Here is a 21,836-nt window from a genome sequence, read left to right on the forward strand (position 1 = left end):
GCATTGATAAAAATAGTAAAGTTTAGAAAAGACATTTGAAAAACAAATTTAAAAATTGTCAGAGTTTCTAGTGCAAATTATAAAGTAATTCCTTAATATACTGAACTAAAAAAAATCCCAAAAAATTTGTATATCTAAATAAAAAATTTCTTTGTTATACTCCTATCTACATTTTTCCTCGACTTGTATTAATTTTGTTAGTGGAAAATAACAAATTTCCTAAAAATAAGAAACAAAAAGAGTAAAATATTTAGGTATATTATTTTTTTTTACAACAAGTTTCTTTTTTTAATATTTAATTTTTTTTAGCTTATTATATTTAGATTTTCTATTTTGTATAGTCTTCGGTTCTTTTTTTCGAGTATTGCTGTTTTATTCTCTATAAAATAGCAAAACTCGTTTCTTATAGCTTTATTTTGCCGCGAATTCTTAAACGCTTGTTATATAAAAACATGGACAAGTTGTTTAAAAAAATTACTTTAGGCGTGGACGAACAAGGTGTGCAACCGCACGCGCTTCCCGGGATGGCTTGATTAGGGATGTGACTTTTTGGTAACTTCAGTTTCCAAATAAAAAGTAGATGAACTTTGGTTTGAAAGTAACAGAAAAGCTATTAGTTTTATTTAATTTTTGAAAAAGGTCACCCACCATGACCCTTGATTACACACTGGCTTCTATATATTAGTAAACTTTTTTTTCTTCAAAAGTATATCAACCTGGATCTCAAAGGAACCAGAATTTCATCGAGATTTCAGAAATAATAATGGTTTCAATTAATAATATATTTTCTAAATTTATATACAAAAAACAACAATTTTTAACTAAAAAATGAAAAGGTCGTTTTTTCTGACATTTTGTTGGCAATATTTTTTTTTTTTAATGTTTCACTAGAAAAATTATGAATACAGTTTTTTTTTAATATATTGTGAATACTAGAAATAGTAGCTTTACTTTTCTTATTATTTTTATTTTGGTGGTGGTTAAAGATATATATATATATATATATATATATATATATTATATATATATATATATATATATATATATATATATATATATATATATATATGTACACACACACACACACACACACACACACACACACACACACACACACACACACACACAATAGAGATCAAAAGTTTAGACTGAGCAAAAAACTTTCTTTAGCTTTCCACTTAAAATCCCCCTCCCCAAAACATTATTTAGATTATGTCTGAAGACAATTTTTTTAAGTTCAACTTAGTTTGTTGTCGAATAATTACAAAAAACACACACCTTTTATCTCATATATTAGGTGCACGCTAATCAAAATATACCATTTTTACTTATTATTTGCATTTAAAATATTTAGAAAATGGGTAGAACATCAGTTTCAAAAGAAATCAAAGAAATAATTATTACCTTCACTAAGGGTCTGCGTCTCGTTATTTCTTTTAATCGAGACGAGACGATCCTAAAAGCTTTGTCCCGATTAGCGATAAAAATCGAGACAATTTTCAATTTTCAGTCGAAATCCGGGACGATACCGAGACAAGACGAGATGTCCCGGACAAAATAGGAGCTTCATAGTTTCCCGGAATTTATATCTTTTTAACGGGACATAACGAGACATAACAAGACATACTAGTTAATCTTTAATGTGAAATTTAGTATTCTGCTGGGGGGCTCGGCCATTACAATTGTTATGGCTACTTTGTGGTAATTAAACTATTTACCAAGACTTAACTAGACAAATAAAAATTGAAATGAAAATTTGCATGTTTTTCACTCATTTTTTATTTGTAATGTTGTACTGTAATGCACATTAACTAAATTTTATTGGCAATAAATAAAAGTTTTTAATTAAAAACTTTGTCAAACAGTTTATTTACTTGAGTGCACTTGAAGGTGCATCAGTTGGAGCTTTGGATGGTCCAGCAAAAGGAACTGGAGCAGAACCTCTTGGACTGGTGATCAGTGGTGTAATACCTGGTACATGAGATGTTGTAGCAGTAGAGATTCTAGAGGAGACCGTACTTGCTCGTAACATCGGCTGACTTGGCAGTCTTGGATTAAGCTGAATCTCAACCACATCATCAGATTCAACAACATTAGCTTGATCACTCTCTTGAGACAACAAATTTGGAAGGAAATTTACAAATTTTTTTAAACTCAGCAAAATTTCAGTTTGAAAAAAAATTAAAAGTTTAAAGTTTAAAAAAAACAACATAGAAACAATAAATAGAAGTGGCAAAATTTAAGATTTTACTTTTGTGAATGCCCTACCAGGATCTTTGTCATCTTCTGAGGTAAGTTTCCAGGACTTCATTTGAACAAAGTCATAGTTCTGTTGGATATAGAGCAACTTTTCAATATTTTCCGGCTGAAGCTTGGTCCTTTTGTGTGTGACTATGTTTCCTCCTGCAGAGAAAGCCCTCTCGGAAGTGGCCAAAGATGCTAAAATTGCCAGGTAACGCCGTGCTGCTTCAGCCAAAAGAGGTCAAGTCATTTCATGCTTTTTCCAAAATCCAAGAACATTTTCCTGGGCCTCTTTCCTTAGCCAGGGATGCATAATCTTGTAGACATCCCATTCCTTGGCAATGTCGGACTTGTTTGAAATTGCTGTGTGTTGAGAATGAAATTCAATCACGTCTTGAGCCAATGAATCTGTTTCCTCCTCCAAGTTTGCAGTGGCCGTTGGTTGATGATTTTGTTGAGCCATTCATGATGATTGGTGTGGTTTTCAACCAAGTACTTGAAGGTTTTATCATACGTTCCAAATTTTTTGGATGCCACATCTTGTAGTAAGGATTAAGGAGATGACCAACACCAAGAAACATGGTATGAGCGCAAGTCTTGGGAAACCTTTTATCAAGCTTGGCTGAAAAAGTTCTTAAAAAAGATTGCTTGTGTCTGACAAATCATCCTTTACCAATTCAATCCTGTTGATGTGGTGCTGCAAATTGTGGAGACCACCAACAACGATGTGTAGAGTCGGCTTTTTATCTGCGCTAAGTCTCTAAGATGTCTTTGCCAACAGTTTGAGAGTAGCCAACAGTTCCTTTAATTGCCAAAAAAGGTTCTTTCATGTCAAAGACACTCTGCACACACATGTATGTAGAATTCCAGCGAGTGTTGTTGGCAGTGATGAACTTTTTGTAGACCAACTCTGTAACATTTTCCTGTGAATCGGTCTCTATGGCAAGACGAATATCCCTGTTCATAGCTGCAATTTTGGCCTTGATTCTTTCATTTGCCAAATGACTCTTGTGCGTCTTTTCTGCTAGCCTTTGAGCACGAGTGATTGCATGATCTACTGTTGTGGTGGCATTGACAGTGTCCATGATGGCCTAATTCAAGGTATGGTCCACACAAAGCAAAGACTCGTCAATAAAGGTGCACTTTGAAATTGCAGCATTGTCATGAGTTACGACAACTGAAACAGTTCCTGATGCAGGTAGATCGGCAACAACCCTAAAAAAGTAACATAAAATTGCAGCAAACTGAAATGTCTAGTATTGTCACAGTATGGTAATTTATGTCTAATACAAACACTAGAATAGCTAACTTTCCTTTGCACTGATTGTAAACGTACATAATGACGAGATCAGGCATATCACTTTAACTATTGCACACAATTAACTTAACTCATGTAAAAAAGTACATTTTATAATTTAACTTACTTTTCGATCTTTATGGCAATGTTGTCTGCTGTGTGCCTCTCACTGAACGGACTGGCAGAAACGACAAACTTGTTCAGGGTCCACTCCTTGTCAATGTAATGAACAGACAATGATTGTTATGGATCAAAGTTCCTTGACGTCTAAATGTCTCGGTATGCTGAGGTAAAAAAAAAATTGTGCGGGACTGATTGCTAATTTATTAATTTGAGGTATAAATTGAGTATTAACTTATTAAAAAAAGTCATAAAAAGAGGTTTTTTCTTAAGGATTAAAAAGACAATACACAAAACGTTTATTTCAATAAAGAGTTTAAAAAAATTATTACAATATCTTTTTAAAATAAAGTTGCTACAAGCAACTTCATTTTACACTTTTAACTCACCTCTTTGTGGCTCATTAGTCTCATCTTCATTATAGATATTTTCAAGTTCGTCCAAGGCCAAATCAGAATCTCTCTTGTGGACGGCTTTATGTTTCTCCAGCTATTTGAACTCACGAGAATGGGCACGAAGTAGGTGCTTATGCATGCTAGATGTGTTACCATCATCGACCTTGTAAATATTGCCACAAAGTTGTAAATATTGCACCAAACATTGGCTTGGCTTATACTGTGGTCATCATGGGTTTCGTCTGTTTTTTGCTCCTCATAAAATTTTCAGATATGACCTTTGCTTCGTGGCATCTTGCAGACTGATTGACAATTTGACTTTGACTATACTCAGACAGCGAAGGATGTAAAAGTCTCACTAAAAATTTAAAGAATAAATTAAAATCCAGGAGCTATATATTGACATGCCCACTCTCCAGAGAGTACTGGTATAGTCTTTTCCCGAAAAATGAAACTTTGTTACGCGGGTCTTAAAAAGTTAGGACAATTCAACTAACGACAGTTCAACTTTACTATACTAATTTAGTAATTCACTAATTTAACAAAATTATTTTTTTTTTTATTAAAATATGCATAACATTCAAAACTGGTATGTCTTATATTATTTGATGTCTCTGATTTTTTTGTATTACCAAAAAATATCAAAATTTTTTACCTGCTTTAGTGCACAGATGGTCCAAGAAAGACGCTTTAATGCTTTTAGCATTAAATTTCACTAATATATAAAAAGAGTTATAATATATAAGTTTAAACTTTTTGGTTATTGAAAAACTTTTGTAACTGGTGTTGTTTTTGTTGTGAATGATTAGCATTTTTTTAACAGCAAATTTAATCTGCCAGCCATACATCGCCAAGTCTGGCCCTTAATGTTACTGCCAAGTTTTCTTGGCAGCCAAATGTAACCAAATCTGCCCAACTGCCCATTAATAATCAAGGATTTAACTTGTTAATCCTTAATCCACGCTTTCGGAATGTCTCGTTTGTCTCGAATCGTTGTGGCATGTCTTGTTTTGTCACGTATCTTATTAGAATGTCTCGTATTGTTATGCCACGTCTCGAATTGATATGGCGTGGCTATGGCATTAATATATATCATTGAGACAGATAGATATAAATATCTATGTCTCAATGATATATATTAACTAGATATCTAACTTCAAAAAAACTTCGTAAGAAAAAGTGAAGCAAGTTTTTAAAGTTTTTAAACCCGCTTTATTTAAATTGGACAATTAATAAGTCTTTGTTTAGCTTTGTTTTTATGATTGCGTCATTTCTGGCTGGCAAAACAAACTTGGTTGGCTAAAAATTTTCTTCACTGCGAAAGCACGAGTTAGATATCTAGTTAATATAACTGATCTGTCTCGTAACGTTTCGTAATTATCCGGGACACAGTTTTTAAATTCCGAGAAAAAATTTGTGTCCCGATTTATAACTTTATTCCGGAATAATCGTTTCCTTTGTCTCGCTATTTTTTCTGGGAAATTTCTCGTCTCATTACGTTTTTCCCGATTCATTTCGAGAAAACGATTCCGAGACGCAGACCCTTATCTTGCACCTTACTGTTAGTTCTACAAGAAAAACTCAGTTGATTCTTTAGAACGTATCACATTCATGTGTCACTAGAACAATAACTAAGCGGAAAAAAACAGGTAGCACATTAGATAAAATCAGATCCGGAAGACCAAGAAAAACTATTACCACTGATGATAATAGTATATACAGAATTACCAGAAAAAATTCTAAGTATAGAGCCATAAAAATTGATCAAGAAATAAATCTAGCTCTTAAAAATGACATCTTAAGACAGACTGTAAAAATAAGATTAATTGGTCGTAAACTATGCTCGTATACTGCAGCTAGAAAACCAATGCTTAAACAATCAGATCGGCTCAAACAGCTACAATTTTGCAAAAAAATTCTTAAGATGAGTGATAATAATGTAAAAAAAAGGATTTAGCAATTAATTGAATTATACAGTCGTTAATAGAAAAAATTAAGTAATAGTTCGAAGACTTCATAATGAGAAGTTTTATATTCGTTTCATTGTACCTCGGTTACAGGGTGGAGGAGGTTCAGTTGGCACCTGAGGTTGTATCACATATGATGGACCCGGACTATGCTACTTGTACACTGGTAGAATAGAACAATATAGATCGATTGAGATGTTTGAAAATCATTTGATTCCAACAAAAGACTTTTTTTTTGGAGATGAGCCGGAATGGAAGTTTCAGCAAGATAATGCCACTTGTCACAAAGCAAACAGTAACAGCTAGATTGCCAGATTTAAATCCAATCAAAAATGTAAGGGCTGTGCTAGACCGAAAACTGACCAAACCTCCTGTAACTTCAGCTGAAAAACTAAGAAACAGTTTAGAAGAGTTATATTATGGTTTATCCTTTGAATATTGTTGAAATCTTTTTGAATCTATTAAAAGAAGATGTAGACTTAGCATAGTTAACAAAGGCGATCACATACCATATTAACTTGACTTACAGTTCATAGTGAAAAATCCTGAGTCTAAATTTATAATTAAGATTTTCATAGATATCTTTTTACATAATTTTTCTATTTTCAAAATAAAATACTTTAAACTTGTTTTCTTTTTTTCTTGTCTTTTATATATATTAAAGAGAATTTCATAAATAAAAAACCGTATTAAAAATAAAATAAAAAAAATAAAAAAAAGACATTTTTTTAAATTACAAATCACTAAGAAACTGTAAGTTTTATTCTGAGTCTAAATTTTTGATCACTATTATATATATATATATATATAAATATATATATATAAATATATATATATATATATATATATATATATATATATATATATATATACATATATATATATATATATATATATATATATATATATATATATATATATATATATATATATATATATATATATATATATATATATAACAATAATAATAATAAAAATAATAATAATAATAATAAAAACGCTTTTAAATGCTTTACACATATTTATAATTTCATTCAAATATTTGTTACTAACAATACTAGTAATTTAATTTTCAGAACTTAATTGTTATTTACTTTATTGTTATTATTATTATTAATTTATTGATCTAGAAAATTGTAATCAACAGAATAATATATTATTTAACATAATATGTGGTAACTTTTATCAGTGTTTAGTATATGTTAAAAATTTGATGAAGCATATTGGCAAATATATCTTTTAAAATTAAAAATTGGTATACTATTTGAATTATCATTTCAAAATTAAGATATTATAAATATACATAATGAAATATAAACTCAATGAAAACATTTCTTCCCTTAACCACTGACATAAATATGAAAAAAAACTAATCATCCAAAGAACAATGTTGTGTATAAGAATCCAGCTCATGCACATCTCATCCTCATCAATTTCTATTCACTCTCTTGTACACACAGGAGTTGCATTTGTGTTCAATTTATAGACAATATAACAATTGATAATATGACAATAGATAACAAAAAATATTAATAAATTATAATACTCAAACTATATATAAGGATTAATTCCATGTAAACTGCAGAATATATTGCATCATAATATATATTATAATAGTGTTGTATCAGGTTTAATAATTATTCTTTTAGGAATATTAGATGTAAATATTTACGTATCTAATATTTTTATGTATGTAATATTTTACGTTTACGTAAATAGTTACATATTAAGATGTAATTATCTAAATAATCATTATTTGCATCTAATATTCCAAAAAAGTAAAATTGTTTAACCTGATACAATATAGTACAATGTAGTACAATACAGTACAAACAATATCGTACAATTGTAAACAATATACTACAATGTTAATAAACTCTTTTTAACTACGTTTAAATTGCATTTTATAGGTAGTAATGTTTAAAACAGTTTTTGCACTGTTGCCGCTTACAAAATGATGTTGAGATTCGCAACAATTATTTAAGCAAAAAGATTAAAATTACACTGTTTTGGTGGGTAAGCGAAAAATACTGACTCAAAATGAGGTTTTGATTATTCAAAAAACGAAGACCAGATATATTACTGGTTTAGGGAGAAATGCAGGAGAGTGCTGCTACATTGGCTAATTTATGGATAACATGCAAGGGAATGCTGCTACATCGACTGAGGGTTTGGGTTAGGGCAGGAATAGATCAATCGATGTAGCAGAACTCTCCTTTAGAAAAGTTTTGAAAAACACCGTTTGAGCTTATATTAACACCAAAACGGTGTAATTTTACAACTTTTAATTAAGAGTGTAGTAAAAGTTTCCTTTTTTGTTTCAAATTCATCAAAAAGAATTTTTGGCATAGTTGGTAAAAAACGTTTTTTAGATATAGGAATGTATTTTGTTTTATCAAAGTTTAAGGTCAATTTGTTACATTTAAACCGCTCAGATACGCATTTCAGTTCTTCATTTATATTAGAAAACAGCTCATTAATATTACTGTTTGATAAGAATAAATTCGTATCATAATACGAATTATTCTTATCAAATGTATCATATTTGCAAAAACTTCGAAGATTAGCTGCTTTACTTAAATCATTAATGTAAATCAAAAACATTTAAGGACCAAGAATAGAGCCTTGTGGAACACAACAGGTTATTTCAATGTAGAGTAACAAATTGCTTTCTATATATATATATATATATATATATATATATATATATATATATATATATATATATATATATATATATATATATATATATATATATATATATATATATGACGAGAATTTAACTTAAAGCAGTTAGGATAAAATTAGCTCTAATGTAAGTGATAATATTACAGGTCAATATAGCTTTTTATTTAAACAACCATAAAACTTTTCTTTGAGTTTTGAAACAAAATTTCTAAACGATTGTTCCACATATCCGTTTTCCACAAGACCAAATATTCGCGCGAAGCGAATTTTTTCGTCAATAAGCAGGCGCAGATAAAATATTTCTGGCAATTATGCGTTTTGCTGCAGCGAAAAAAAAGTCGGATTCATTTTGACTTTTTGCGAATTGCCTTAAGCGAAAACCAATAAAGTTTTAAATATTATCACGTCATGTCAACAATGAAAATAAAAGCGAATGCACGTTGTTTTTGAAACAAAATTCTCAACCTGGCGTTCTTATTGAATTTCAATGAACTCACTCTGAACATTGGCAAGCGTTTGTAAATTCATCAATTAAGGAGCAAGACTTAAATCAAGAATTTACAAATGTAAATTTGCACACTGTCATTTCTGAAAGTTGCACTTTACAAGGTTTATCTTCGAGTGGCCACACGAAGATAAACCTTTTTGTGAAAAACCCCACATGGAGTTAAACTTGCTGTTCGTTCTTGCAGTAATAGTTATTTAACAGAAATGTTCACATCAGAGTATAGTATTTATTTTCTTAGACTTTGTTATAAAAAACTATTAGATTTTATTAACTATTAGATAAAAACTAATAAATATATTATATCATTATATTAAAAAATGATATTACATCTTATTTACAAAGAAATGTTAAAATTAATAGATGGAAAGAAATTTCCACATGTTTAAAGTAGAAAGTATGCAAAAGAAGTAATAATTGCTTTTAGTTAAATATACAGCGAAACTTATTGTTGCCATTTTTATTGTTGTTAACAAAGAAAAAGTTGCGCAAAAGAAAATAAGTGGAAATCAAAACTGCGTTTCGTCATGGCCAAAAAATTCGCTTTGCGCGAATATTTCGTCTTGTGGAAAACGGCCTTTAGTTTTTATATATCATTTTATAATCGCTTAACTTTAAGCAAAAAAACTTTAAGGAAAAGCGCATACTATAAGTAACTGCGATGGTACATTATTTTCTAAACTGAAGTTTATTATAAATTTTAACACGCCTTTTACAAAAAAGTAAAACAAAGCGAAAATGACGGGTGTCAATTTATTATTTTTATTTTTAGAATAATGACGGTAAAAATTTAATAACGGCAAATTTAAAACAATATGTGTTAAATGTCTGCCAAATATGCTCAAACGAAGAAAAAAGGAGAGAGAAAAAACAAATATTAAGCGTATATGATGCCACCCAAAAAATAAAAATAAAAGTCATTGTTTAATTTTCTCCTAAAAGAAACAAACATCTCACACTGATTCATCAACATAAAATTACAATCCTTATCAACAAAACGTTTAAATAATAAAGAATCGCCGAATATTGTTAAAAAATAAATACAAAATGTTGTTAATATAAAAGAAAAAGTAACAAAAAACTTGTTACATATTTAAGTTAAAAAAGTTTAAAAATTTGAAAAAAAAATTAAAAAAATAAAATTTAAACGATGAAAAGTAAAAACTAATAAAATGCTTACAAAAATATCTTTACAAAAATCAAAAATTATTTTACAAAACCACTGATAAAAATATATATATATGCATATATATATATATATATATATATATATATATATATATATATATATATATATATATATATATATATATATATATATTTGGTTTTATAACATTATTGTGGTTTATAAAAAAAATTAAAAAATAGCTTAAAAAAAATTACTTAAATAATATAAAAAAGAATCATGAAAAAATATTTACATGATGATGAATAAAAAGATTTTAAAAATAAAAAAAATATAAAAATAAAATAATAACAATTTCTAGCAAAAACTGAAAAACGAAAATTTCAAAACAACTTTTATATTGATAATTTAACTAAAGTTAAAAGATATTTCGTGTGATTTTATATTTATAAAGGTGAAAATTACTTTGACTCATGTTTCTCTTTATTTTTTTATCATTAAATATTTTTTTAAACAACGCTACTTATATAAAGTTGTAGAAATGCAAATTACAAAACTTGTAAACTATATGCAAAAATCTATAACAAAATTATTTATCAATAAATTTAAGACTTTAAAAAAATAATTCAAACACCAAAGGTGCTTTAATAATAGTTTCTACAACCAAGTCATATATGCATTAGGCTTATTGTTTGGAGATAAAATCATATCAACATCGTTCAGAGCCTCAGTGTTGATAGCCTCTAAATCACTACTTAATTCAGAACCATCTTCAAGTATATCTAAATCAACATTTGATGCTTGTAAACTATCAAAAAATTCAGGAAGTCGATTATTGAAACAAATACCTTGTTCCATTGAGGCATTTTTATCAAATTGATTATTTCGATCAACATCAGCTGCATCCATATCATTTAACCCATCTGTTGAAGTAGATGTTAAATAAGACTCCATTCCATCTAAACCAGAATCAACAGAGCTTCCTCTCCCGAGAACACTAGAATTCATATGAGCAGTATATTTCTCTCTAACAAGGTTATTTATCAAAGAATTGTTGTTTAATACAGAGTCAGTGTGCTGGCCATTCATTCTTTGATGAATAAGAAACTCTCTTTCAAGTAGTTGGTGTTGAATTTGCTGTTGACGATGACGCTTCTCTTGCTGATAATATTGTATGTTTGAGCCTCCCAACAATAAATTATTATTAGGCCGATTTAGACGTGGATCAAACCAACTTGTAGTTTTTGTTTGATGATTAATAAAGTAAACCTCACCTTCAGCTGTAACAGCACGTTCCCAACCTTCTGGCAAATCATCCATTAAAAGGTTTTGAGGGTTTGCTGGTAATACTGTCATGGATTGTGCTTTTCGAGGATCTTGCCAAGATGTTGATTGATTTTGATGACTATAAAGATAATGAAAATTTGTTAAGTTAAACTTTACTTTAAAATAGTACCTATTTTAATTTTTGGTTCTGAGAGATTATTTTATAGTTGGGAGTTGATCCATTTAATGTTATTCAATAAAGTTTGATCAAGCATAAGTACACAACAACAAAAGTTAATATATGTTACTGTGTACTTATAGTGTACCTTTGATACTAAAGATAAAATCTTTAATATTAGAGAGCTATGCAACAGTTAGTAAAATATGTGCAGGTTTTAGTATAAGTTAACTTACAATCTATTTTTATTAAATTATATGTATAAATGTGTGTGTGTGCATATATATATATATATATATATATATATATATATATATATATATATATATATATATATATATATATATATATATATATATATATATATATATCAGTGCTAGACATAATTATATATAGCTTGGTGATCAACACTGATCGGCTGATCAACACTGATCAGCTGTAATGAATAATAATGAAAAGCAGTTGATCAATTTTTTTCTAAACACTCAAATCTAATTTTTGTAACTTTCACCTAAATTTGTAACCGTAGTACTTTATACATAACACTTTTTGATTTGCGCAATATTTTATAGAGCCATATCGTTATAACGACTGATAATCCACTAAAAAACACTTATTTAAAATAACATATTTTTTAAGAATTAATATTTAATTAAATACAATATAAACTTTTATAATTAACTTCTAACTCACAAACCTTTTTACTTTTCTGCAGATTTAGCATACTTTTTTGAATTTATGATTACAGATTTAGCATTATTTAGCAATTATTTTGAATTGCCCGAAACAAACAATAGTTTATTTAACAACTCACTAAGAAAAAAGTAAAGTTTTACTTTTTTCTTAAAAAAATTAAATCTTTACTTTTAACATTTAACACCGGTTAATAATTCTTTAAAAATAACATAAAAAGATAATGATAATCTTTCTATGAACACACTTGGTGATTCTGATACTATTTTTTTATTAAAAATAATTGTTTGTTTTATTCAGTCTGCTTATATTATATGATTATAACTTATAGTATATTTTTTATTTAATCAATTTTAAAACTTAAAACAAAAACTAATACATTGTTTTGATGTTTAATGATCCAACTTATAAGATTATTAAACAATTTAAGTAAAAGTAAATAAATTATACTAAAGGTTATATCAAATTATAATAAAGTAAACTAATTTGGGTTAAACTCATATGATTGCTATATTTATTATTTAGACTTTAAAAGAACATTTCTAGCTATCATTTTAAATTGATTTAATTCAAAAAAATTGATTTAATTCAAAAAAATTAATTTCATTCATAAAAATTAACTAACATTTAATTGAAGGCATTTTTTTTTTTTTGACTTAAAAGCCACAGAAAAAAATAAAGATAGCAAACTATGTTTATTCCATCAATCAAAAATATTCTGTATTTTTGCTTTCAGTAATATTTTTTAGCTTTTTTTCATATTGTAAACTATAGATTGTTATGGTCTCAAAACTATATTTTTTCCAATAATCAAAAACGCTTAGTTGCTAACATAACATTTTAGCTTTCTGTTTTTGAAAATATTTAAGTCTTTTATTATTAAATTTGCCTTGCAATTCTTGCTGAGCAAATTTGAGTGGCCAGAACTGATATTGTGAGATCAAATTATCTATTTTAAAAAATAAAATAAATATATATATATATTTGTATGTGTGTGTGTGTGTGTGTGTGTGTGTGTGTGTGTGTGTGTGTGTGTGTGTGTGTGTGTGTGTGTGTGTGTGTGTGTGTGTGTGTGTGTGTGTGTGTGTGTGTGTGTGTGTAGAAAATAAATATGCATTTCTGATGAGTCTTTTTAGATAAAACAGTGTATAATGAAAATAATTTGATAAGTGATTTTCTATTAATTTACATATATATATATATATATATATATATATATATATATATATATATATATATATATATATATATATATATATATATATATATATATATCAGTGCAAGAACTTCATAACTTTGAATCATCTAGAACATTTGTTGCAGTTACAAACTGTTAAATCTGATCTTCAAGAAGATCTGGTAAATTTACTCTTTCAATATTTTATTTAAGAGTCAAAATGTGCAATAAAAATAAACCTTACTTTTATCTTGTCTTTTAATGGCAACTATATTGTTGCAAAATAGTTGAAATTTAAATGAACTCATTAAACTTTTAATACTTTTAAATAATAAATATGGTTTAAATAAAATGGCCCTGACAGTATGACACTAAATTTCTAACTTAGATAGATAGATACAGAAAAAACTAAACATTACTATTTTATATTTTGTTACAAAATACAACCAACCATTAGTTGGTTGTATTTTGTGAGGGCTAATACAACCAACCATTAGTTGGTTGTATTAGCCCTCTAATTTTATAAATAGGTTGTATTAGCCCTCTCATTTTATAAATAAGTTGTATTAGCCCTCTCATTTTATAAATAGGTTTATATATATTAAACAATTAATTTTATTTAACAATACTGAAAAAACAAAAATAAAATATCAAAAATAAATATGGCAATCTAATTAAATATGCTTACATTAAAAAAATCCCTGACAAATATTGTACAATTGTTTTATATTAAACAATAGTTTTATATTAAATAGACCGTATCATTGACACATCAATGATCAATCAAACTTCTTAATTGAGCATACCTTCATTTTATTTGTTTTAAACTGAAGTATAATTAACAGTGCTATTAAATGGTGTTAAATGGTATTTAATTAAGAATCAATATACTATAATAGATAACATTTATATTTGCATTGATTAAGAATTAAGTAACACAAAATTAGTAAAACTAGCAAAAGAGTTCAAAACACAAGAAAGTGTTTTAACTGATCCCATTTATTAGAAAAACAGATACCAATACATTTCTGTGGCAAATAATGCCTATCCTCAAAACCAGTTTATGGAAATTTCCATTAATAGAAGTTATGATTTTTTAAGATAATTTCATTTTTGAATGCGCCACTTTTTACTTAAAATTTAGTAAGCATAACTTGATATAAATTATTTAGGTTTGTTTAAATGTTGCTTCAAATCCTAGTAAAACAATTAAAAACAAAAAGAGAAAGTATGGAGAAATAATCAAAATGTGGATAAAATGGTAAAATGAATATACCAACAGTTGTTTAATATTAATTATTTACAATATATCGTTTTTAATATCAATCCACATAAAATATTTTGTTTTGACAACTTGGCTCTTTGCATGTTAAGTTAGCACTTGAAAAAAATCTGCTCAATTAGCAAATGTACACTTGAACTAAAATAAAAATAAACAAGCTACAAACTATAAAGAGAAATACAAACCATAAAAAATTACTAAATTTAAAAATAAAAATTTTAACAAATGATAAAATGAATGAAAAATAAACCAGAAAAAATAAAAGCATAAAATTAATATACTTTTTAATTTAGAATTCCTTAAGTTTGTTTCTTGTTTGGATCAAATGAGAAACAAACTTAAGGAATTCAAATTAAATTCAAACTAAAGGAATTCTAAATTAAGAAACAAACTAAAGCAAAATATCAATATATGCAAAAAACCGTAGCCGAGTCTCCAAAAATAATTATTGTATGTGTGGTTATATAAGGCATGTATATATATACATGTATATACATGACAAAATCAATGGCATTACAAATGGAGGAAATATTTTTTAACAGGTTTTAATGTGTTTTTTTGTTCCTGTAAAGTTTTTTTTTACTTTTTTTTGCTATTTTTATCATATTTATATATTTTTTTAAATTTCATTTTATTTCTATTTTTATTTATACATATTTAAATTTATTATTTTATTATAAAAATATATTTTTTATATTTATTTTTGTTATTTTATTTATTTATTATACAATATATTTAATTTTTTTTTCATCAATTTACAAAAATGATTAATATATTTACACCTTACCATAACCCTAACCCTAAGCCTGACCTTGATGCTGACACTAACCAATCCCTCAGTCGATGTAGCAGCACTCCCTTGCAAGTCATGCTATTTGATATTCGACGTATGTACTTTTTGCTCTCTATAAAAGTTGCTTATAGGGACATTTTTTTTACAAAAAAACGATGATTATGGTTACAAAAAAATTAACGGGTACACTAAAATGTTTCTGATAATGCTAATGTCCCCATAAGTATTTGCTATTTGGTAAAATCTGTCCCTGTAAGTGATAATTTAGGTGTATATATATATATATATATATATATATATATATATATATATATATATATATATATATATATATATGTATAAATATATATATTTATATATATATATATATATATATATGTATATATATATTTATATATATGTATATATATATATATATATATATATATATATATATATATATATATATATATATATATATATATATAAAGAGGCCTCGACAGGAGTAAATAAGCGCAAGAGAGGAGAAAAGCTCTCCTAAAATGAACATTGCGAGCCATGTGAGCTGCTTTTCTAAATAGTTTTTTACAAGAGCTTATAGTTTTTGCACAAGCTATCTGTTTATTTATATAAAAGTTGTTTATTAATACAAAATTTGGTTATATACTTGTTACAAGCATAAGTTTATAATAACATATCATAATAAACACATAACAAATGTCATTTATTTCGCCATGAAAATATTCTTTAGACGCAAAAACATTTTTTTGACAAAACTGTGCCTTTTCTTTTTTTTCTATAAATTGAATTTTTATTGAGATTTAGTAACTCTTCCTGATGATCCAGCAATGGTGAAACTTCAAGTTGAAGAAAAAAGTTAGATAAGTGTTTTTTACTATATGATATATATATATATATATATATATATATATATATATATATATATATATATATATATATATATATTTTTATATATATCAACTTGTTTCTCTGCACAGTGGCCTTGTTCATCAAGGTTTGTGTTTTGGAGTTATTAAGTTGAGAGAGAGAGTTAAAACCACAATAAAATAGCCTCCTTGTCTGTAGCGGCCTAAGGTAAGTGGGGTAAAAAGGCCATTTTAAAAACTGGGATATTATGGCCACTTATGGATATGGTTTATAAATGTGTCTAATTTTTTTTTATCAGTTGCAATATGCCATGCACATACAAACCAAAGAAAGTTTATGCAGTAACTACCCCATAGAGCAAGTTGACAAGGCTATGAAGGCCATAGCTGCTGGTATTCGGGTTAAAAGGGCATCTGAGACCTCTAAAGCAAAGTTTCTAAATCAACTTTTAGAAATTATCTGTGGTAAGAAAATATGCTAAAACCAGGTCTTTCTTGTCAATGAAAAGCTTATTAATGTTCAAAATGTAATTACACTTGTTGATATTAAATTTGCTCAGGATTGGAATAAGACACTTTATCAAAAGTATCTTTTACAAACAAAAGAGAACTTTCATGGGTGAGATTATATTACAGATTTTTGAATATACGCAACAACCAAGTTTTGCAGAGAATGGGTCAGAACATTGTAAGGAGCCATGCAGCTGTAAATGAAGAACAGCTTATTGTTTCAACAATCTGCACACTCTGATCAAGGACATTGCCCTTTTAATATATAATAAACTATGATAAGACTAATCTCAGCAACAACCTAGCTCTAAGAAAATGATTTTTATTAATATAGTTAGATAAAAGTTTTAAAGCTACATTGCCGCTTTTCACATACAACTTGTATCTTATAGGAGTAATTTTTGACTAAAATTCACAACCTTATAGTTTTTATTTATATTTTTTGTATTTTATTTTTTAATCTAGTTTAGTAATTCACCACTTCCTTTAACTTCATAAACATGTATTGCAATGTTTTGCTGTTTAAATCAGGTTTTTTGTTAAGTGGCAAAATTACCACATTTTTAGAAAATAATTTTCATTAATAAGTTGTGGTCAAAGTTTTAAAGCTAAATTGCTGCTTTTCACATATAATGTGCATCTTGTATGAGTAATTCTTAAATAAAATACAAACAAGTTTATAACTCTTGTATAAATCAAATTATTGGAAAAAAACAACAGTCAAAATGTGGCCATATTACCCCATCTGACAGTATATATATATATATATATATATATATATATATATATATATATATATATATATATATATATATATATATATATTCTGATGATTCTTTTAGATAAAACACAACCTAAAATTAAAAACTTATTATCACTCTATTCTTTTAAGAACATTGAGCATTCTATTTTGTAGAATATATTTAAATTTATTTGTATATATATATATATATATATATATATATATATATATATATATATATATATATATATATATATATATATATATATAACATATATATACAATATAAACATTTATCTTTAATTGCGGACTTAGTCCAGCATGAACTGTCACAGGTAATTTTAAATTGAATTACTATTTCAAACAGGGATAGACAGGGGCTTAACAGGGTGTTTGCTGATATTTTAAGATGGATTTTCTGATATTTCCTTGATGCACTACATGCTTTCTCTGATTTAATTTAAAGTTACCCAAACTCAAGACCAGAAAAATTAGACTAAGATTCTTAAGGAAAAAAAAATTTTATTTGCAAAAATATAAACAACAATAAAACCCACATCTGAAGTATCAAGAGAAGTTCATAAAATCCAGAACAAAATTTTATATGATGTGTACAATATACAACCTACTTCAGTTACTTAAGTTAGATTAAGAGCCATTTTCCCTAATTTCTCCATGATTTTCACAAAATTTAACCCAATATCCCTGATTTTTTTTACAGATATCTGAATTCCCTGACTTTTCCCTATTTCCCTGATCTAGGAGACACCCTGCTTCAATACATTGACTGAGGTTTAGAGTCTGAAAAAAGTATCTACACATGAAAATCTATTAAGATCAAAAAACTCTAAAAAATATAGAGCACCAGGTAAATCTAAATATAGAGTAGTAAATAATAACCGTTCATATATGAATCATTAAAGGAAATTTTTAAAAACTATACTTTATGTAATACTTTTGACCAGAAGCAGTTGTTCTCATTTCACACCCTGATGGTAAATAATTTGATTCAAGAGTACCATAAGATTGTGTTCTTTGATGACTTGGGGTAAGTAAAAAATTATTTTGTGGATGTTGTTGTTGAAGCTGTTGCTGCTGTAAAATAACTTGATCCTGAGCAATCTGACCAATATTAGAAGGAAGTGAACGAGTTCTGGTGTGTATTGGAGCAGTTTGATCAGTCTCTAGAGACGGAGGAGGTCTAAAAAATGAAGCAGGTAATTTTCTGTCACGAAACGGCTTAGATCTTGGTATATCCTTATTTGTTGAAACTGAATTTTTAAATAACTGTTCCAAATCAGTGTCTGAGTCTTGTCGCACATGTAGAACAACGTTACCCTGCCTTTGCGTAGAATTCATATCCATAAAGAATTTATTTTTAAAACTTTTATGTTTACCTCTAAATACTTTTAGTTATAAATATAAATATATTTATATAAAGTGCTTTTTATCTAACATTTCAGGCCATCCAAATTTTACGCCAATATTTGATACGCGTTTATTTATTTTTATTTATGTTAAGTATACAAAAGACTCTGTTCTGGCTTTAAGTTTCCGTTTCATTTCTCGTCACAACTACACGGCACAGTGAACTCGAGGTGAACAAAAATAAAAAAACGATTGTTAAAGTTATAATTATTTTTTACTCAAAATCTAAAGAACAAAAAAAAACTCTTATTAAATTTATTTTTGATTAACTTAATGTTTATTATTTTAGTTTATTAAAAAAATGTCGTTAAGACTAAATACAGACAAACTAAACTCGGATAATAATTTTTTTAAATCCAAGAAAAAGATATTAGTGGTAGAAGAAGTTTCGGCTGAAGAGAAATGGATTTGCATTCTTAATGAGCCGGCGACATGACAACAAAATAATACCCTTTAGCCTTTGGGTATAAAAATCTTAATATTAAACCAAATTAGGGAGCCATAAAAAGTTTTATTGATGCTTTTATTGCACTTTTATTGCTGCCTAAATCACAAAACTAAAAGAAATATTTTCCAAGCCACGTCTGTTAAACCTAAAACAATTTTTAGCATATAATATTTTCTGCCTAGTAGAACTTTAAACTGTGGAGTTTTGTTTTCTCTATAAAAGTATGAATATTTATATGGTTTTTGCTAGCAATTTTGACAAAAACTGTCTTACTGTATTTTTGGTTTAATTTCTTTTCATTTCCTACTGTATTTTTGGTTTCATTGGAGTAAAATTCACTTATACATTAAAAACATTCATTATAACTTTCCAAGATCCTTAATTTAATAGGGAGGCATTAGTTTTTTGACATACATTAAATCTTTAAATACCAGTTTTTTCACTGTTAAGTAGGGGAGAGTGGTCTAAAACGGGCCCCTTAGGTGAGACAGACTCCAATCAAATCTCAATAATTATTATAAATTTAGACAAAGTAAATTAGGCTAAATATTTCAGCTTACTGTCAGTTAAAAAAATAATAAATTGGCAATCTTATTGAAGTTGTAAAGGCTTTCATTGTTATTTTTATTCAAAAAAGGTATTTGTAACGTCTTCTTTTGCAAATTTTTATTTTGTAATTTAAAGCAACTGCTATGTATTTGTATTTTTTATAATCTTTTATTCGTGTCATTTATTTACATGAATACTTGAATATTGATTATAACTTGTACATTTTTGTGAAAATATGCAATCATTACTTAATTATAAATTTGCAATATTAATTATCAATCCTTATTAAGTACAATACATATTATTTAAATATTTAAAAATATAACTTTGAACTATATATAATTACAAAATTATATATAACTCTCTTCAGTCAACATATATACTATAGTATATATATAAGTTTCTTCAGTCAACATAGTTAGAGTCTCGCCTAATTCAATATTTTTATACCGTTGAATTGATTTTAGAGATTTGGTAAGTACTTGCCCGAATGTTTTCGAACTTAAAAAAAATGTAAAAACGTGAGAATGTCATTAAAAGTTTACGCTAATAAAACAAAAACAAAAAGCTATAAACTAACTATATTTTTATGTTCTCTATCATGTCTCTTTTGCTACAGGATTGCCAAAATCCAAATTTAATTCTCTAATAACAAATGGAACAAATTTTTTCTACATTCTCCTTTGCAATTTTCAATTTATACATCCTCCTTTGCAACTTTCAGTTTATACGTACATCTTTGTAACTTTCAGTTTATACGTACATCTTTAAAACATTTTTAAAAAAAAACAATAAATTTAGTATAAAAGACTTACCAAAAAATGTTTACCTTTTTTACTTGGTGGAATGACCAGGAAAATGGTGAATCATCAGGAAAACGATGAATCACCAGAAAGATATACCAAATTTAAAACGATTCACACTTATCATACCTAATGTTATATCAATATATATATATAAATATATTATTAACAATTTTTATTGGGTTTTTAAATTTGGTAAAAACAGGAGAAAAAATATATATAAAGTCGGAAAGAGTATGCACCCATATCCTAAAAATCAATCAGGACAGTTTAGTGAATTTAAATTTTTTGTACGAAATTAATTCTTCACAGTATCCTTGAGTATAACTTCAAAGCGATTCATTAAAAAGGTGTGATACAAGTGCATCATTGTTATTCCTGTTTTAAAGATTTTTATTTCTTCTTTCATCGTTTTCAACATGAAGTTTTTTTTTTTGTTTTTTTTTATGCTCTTTTTTTTATATAAATGTTAAGGATTCTTTATTAAGATTCTGAGCAGCTTTTAAATAATTTTTTTTGAATAAGATTTTTCCGGAAGCCTATTTAGTTTATTTTGATCAGGAGTGTCTGTGAGTATTTCGAGTACGTTGATGCTGGATAGACTTTCTTGATCCAATTTTTAGAAATTTGATATTAATATAAACACTAAATGACTGACTTCCATAGTGAGTTATTATTAATGGTAAGCTACACTACATGTTGAGTTTAATGTAAGACTTTAAGAAAAAAATAAGTTATTAAAAGTTGGCATATGAAAAATAG

General features: G+C 27.1%; 1 protein-coding gene across 1 annotated transcript; it reads right to left on the bottom strand.

The window, feature by feature from the left end:
• Positions 1–10,821: 10,821 nt before the first annotated feature.
• On the bottom strand, positions 10,822–19,351 carry LOC101235712 (transcriptional coactivator YAP1-like). Its single transcript, XM_065788568.1, has 2 exons — positions 18,790–19,351; positions 10,822–11,744 (listed from the first exon to the last, which is right to left on the bottom strand). The coding sequence occupies exons 1-2, from the start codon at positions 19,209–19,211 to the stop codon at positions 10,997–10,999; spliced, it is 1,170 nt and encodes a 389-aa protein (XP_065644640.1). The 5' UTR covers positions 19,212–19,351; the 3' UTR covers positions 10,822–10,996.
• Positions 19,352–21,836: the final 2,485 nt, after the last annotated feature.

Source organism: Hydra vulgaris, chromosome 01 (assembly GCF_038396675.1).
Source record: "Hydra vulgaris chromosome 01, alternate assembly HydraT2T_AEP".
Taxonomy (NCBI): Eukaryota; Metazoa; Cnidaria; class Hydrozoa; order Anthoathecata; family Hydridae; genus Hydra; species Hydra vulgaris.